This window comes from Phyllobates terribilis, unplaced genomic scaffold, assembly GCF_046119375.1.
Source record: "Phyllobates terribilis strain yellow unplaced genomic scaffold, ASM4611937v1 Scaffold_5503__1_contigs__length_51222, whole genome shotgun sequence".
Classification (NCBI taxonomy): Eukaryota; Metazoa; Chordata; class Amphibia; order Anura; family Dendrobatidae; genus Phyllobates; species Phyllobates terribilis.
In genome coordinates, this window is record NW_027368250.1 from 22872 (window position 1) to 26638 (window position 3767).

The window sequence follows — 3767 nt, forward strand, 5'->3', positions numbered from 1 at the left end:
GTTAACCGACTATGATTAATCGAGGTTAACGGTACGTACAGTTGTATGACAAAATCACTACATGTAAGAGTGGATCTAGCCTAAAGTTATACCCGAACTTTCCAACACAAACAATCACAAGATCAAACACAGATTTGTTATGCAGTTCGGATACTCAGATCCTACATCTGCGGGCCTCAAGGTAGGGAGGCCAATCTACTATGAAAAAAGGTTCTCAAAAGAGGGATACACAATCTGTAAAACCAGTACACAAGTAGATCAAGGCCTAAGAACCACATAGGGTTCAAAACGAAAGATAACAAGGAAGAAGAAACTCCCTTAAGCCTTCATAAACCGGCGCGCCACCAAACGAGCTGAAGAGCAGGCTCTTCGCTTCAACGCTACCGGAACAGGACCTCAGATCTGCCACCAAACGGAGCTTCGCACCAACGGCTGGGCTCTACTATGGAAGCACATGCAATGCTTGAACAACAATGGACAAGAACTCACACGAGAAGACAACTTCTCCACCGGTCGCTCAGAAAAACGCTCTCAAGGAGTAGGGTTGTAAGCGGCAGAAGAATGAGGTTAAAGCTAGGTCAAAAACAGAACCAAGCTTATATACCTCAGCCAAATAATAACCCAGCTTCAAGATAGCGGCCCAAGGTAGCAGAGCAAACAGGCCCACCTCCATCCGGCCCGGGCGGCACTCCAATTCTGGACTGTTTGGACTTCTCTTCTATCTAAGGCACAGATTACAAGTTATACTAATTACTACATTACAAATTAGTTAAATAATAACCAACACTACCTACCTGGCACCATCGATACTGATGTTGGTCGAAACCCAATGAAAATATGCTCGGAAAGTATAATTTTTTTTTTAATTCCAATACTTTCTACAACGTCCGATCCAGTTTCGACTCACGTTAAGAATGTCGTTTGCATTTGCAGTTTGTAGTTTTGTGGCTGCACTATGTAAATCAATTCTTTTTCCAGTTTCCATCTACTCAGTTAACGTGACAGTTCAAAGTAAATAAAGGAAGGTTGTATGACATTGTCAATAACTAATTTAGTTGAAACTTGGAATTTCTTTTTCATCTCCACCTCGATCTTGTGGGGAAGGAAAGGAAACGAAGGATTACAAAGCTGCTCTATGATTACAATTCAGTCATATAATGTCAATTAGTTAGCACGGTTCATGATGATATCAAATCCCATCTCGGTTGGATCTGTAGCCTGCAACTCGTAGTGAATCCCTTCGAGCGCTCTCCTCATCCCATCCTTGGATGTTGCGTACATCATCTTGGCTCTGATCGTCGACTCCGTCGGTGCCCTAAATTCAAACCCGGCGATATTTAAAAATGCAGATCAGAATTTAGGAAATAAAAATTGATTGATTACCAGGCGATGAAGAAGATCTTGCTGATGCGGCAGTTGTCGACTGTGACGAAGTCGAGGTCAAAGACGGCGTAGCGGCAGTCGTCGAAGGGGAGTGAGGCGGCGAGGTCGGAGTAGCTGTCGCCGGGGGCGCCAACCTTGTCGACGGTGACCTCAGCAGCATTGATCTTGAAGACGATGTAACGGTGCACCTTCTTCCACTTCATCTCCATGAATGACTTCTTGCATTCCTCTGTCACCTTCATCCCCAATGTTGCCTTCAAAGCCATTGCCATCGTTGATCTGGTTGTTTCTGGTCGGAGTTAAAACGCCAAATATATAGAGTATACATTAGCGGTGCTTGTGTTGTGATGGATGATTTAATATCCCAATGAAGAATCTGGACCACTATAGGAATCAGTACTGAGTTGTGGTGTGAAGCATAAGGGCTGTAATTTAGGGATTAGTGTCTAAGCTCTCTATCCAGTCTTCTTTATCAAATACATGATGTAGCATGAAAAGAAGACAGATATCCTATTCTATTGTGTTTGATCCAATCACATTGTAAATGACGCCAAGTAACTAAGAACAAAAGAGAGATATGAAACGTCTACACAATCTTGATAATACTCTATTACGTTTCCTAGTCTTAAAAAGGAAGGAAAAGTGTAAATTAATAGTCCATTTTATAAAGATAGGACAAAAAAGATTATAAAGGAAAATGAGGAAAATAAAGAGGAAAAGAAAATCTAAACGAGGAGGGAAAAAGTCAAGGAGGAAAAATCGTTTGAAGGCGGGAAATTCTTGATTGAGACGAGTTTTGTTCAATTCATCAACCGAAGTGGGATTATTGAAATTGTTGGCAACCGAAGTGGGGTTATTGAAATTGTTGGCGAGTTGGAAGTCCTTGAAATCCTAATATCGAAGAAGTGAATTGGAAGCCCTTGGAATCATTGGCGAATTTGGAAGCCCTTGAGATCCTCATTTCAAAGGACTGAGTGTGCGAAATCGCTGACAGTGAACTCTATTTTGGTGTTGAATTGAGTCGAAAATAAACTTGAAGTTCGGGCTGTTGAATTCAGTTAAAGTTGAAGTGTCGGGTGTTGAACTCCTAATTTCGAAGGATTGATGTGCGAAGTTCAAATCTGGGCAGTGAAGGAACGAGGTTGTTAAATTCAGTTGAAGGTACCTAGCATCGATTAAGGGCATTACAGAAATGGCTATAGGAAGAAATTGATTTCAATTTTGATAGAGAAATTATGTACTAGTGTTATTGACTTGAATTTTGCTCCAACTTGAAATCCAAATTGTGTATGTTGTACTAGTGTTATTGATTTGAATTTTACAAGAGAAATATGGACTGGTGTTATTTACTTGAATTCAGCTTCATCTTGAAATCCAAATCGTGTATGTTGTACTGGTGTTATTGACATGAATTTGCAAGAGAAATTATGTACTGGTGTTATGGGCTTGAATTTAGCTCCACCTTGAGATCCAAATTGTGTATGTTGTACTGGTATTATTGACATGAATTTGCAAGAGAAATTATGGAATCATAGTAGTATAGGGATCGTTTGTCTCATGACAAGGATAAGTCCAATGATTATTGACATAAGTTTAGAGGTCGAGAATTCAAGCAATAATGATGTTGAAGTTGATGTTGGAACTGAAGCCGAAGCTAGCATTGAACTAGATGATGAAATTGAAGTTGTTGTAGAACCAACAGTAGGAATGTCTTTTAACAGTGCTACTAAATTTGCTTTGTTATGTCACAATTATGACAAAAAAAAAACGGATTCTAGTACCATGTACGTACAAACACCCCTCTGCCTTAGTTCATATGTAAAGTTGGTAGAAAAAAATAGGCGACGAAGAAGAATGTGAAAATTGTAGAAGAATCAGGTTTGCATGTGTTAGAGATGGTAAACTAAAACATAATGGATAGGGCGAGGGGGATGGACAAAACAAGGGGAAAAGTCTCAAGTATGTGGATGTCCTGCATTTGTTGATGCCAAAGTGGCAGAGGATAGAATGACAATCAGAACTTTAATACTTTCATGCAATCATAAAATGGATCTAACAAATAGTAGATTCATGCCCAACTATAAAGCACGACTCTATATCACAAGAAGATGATCTTGAACAATGATGCGGCTGGAGTCCCTGTTGAAAAGTGTTTTAACTCATTAGTCGTGGAAAGTCACGGGTATAAGAATCTCTCCTTGAATGAAATGGATATGAGAAATATGATAGGCATTAACCATTATGGTTGAAGATTGTAATGGATAAGGAATTTCAGAAAATGAAAGAAGTTAATCCAAGTTCTTTAGTGGCATTAATATAAATGATGAAGGTAAAATGGTGAATGTGTTTTGGTCAGGTGCAAGATGCATGACTACTACAAAGGA

The 3767-nt window shown here is 39.6% G+C and overlaps 1 protein-coding gene across 1 annotated transcript; it reads right to left on the reverse strand.

The window, feature by feature from the left end:
• Positions 1 to 1164: 1164 nt before the first annotated feature.
• LOC141250266 (uncharacterized) lies at positions 1165 to 1655 on the reverse strand. Its single transcript, XM_073669904.1, has 2 exons — positions 1384 to 1655; positions 1165 to 1315 (listed from the first exon to the last, which is right to left on the reverse strand). Exons 1-2 carry the CDS (start codon positions 1653 to 1655, stop codon positions 1165 to 1167), a joined length of 423 nt encoding a protein of 140 aa, XP_073526005.1.
• Between the last annotated feature and the right edge of the window lie 2112 nt (positions 1656 to 3767).

Coding starts and splice junctions, on each gene's coding strand:
- LOC141250266 (XM_073669904.1), bottom strand. CDS start 1,655: ATGGCAATGGCTTTGAAGGCAACATTGGGGATGAAGGTGACAGAGGAA. Junction 1,316..1,383: donor AAGATCTTCTTCATCGCCTG/GTAATCAATCAA, acceptor GTTTGAATTTAG/GGCACCGACGGAGTCGACGA.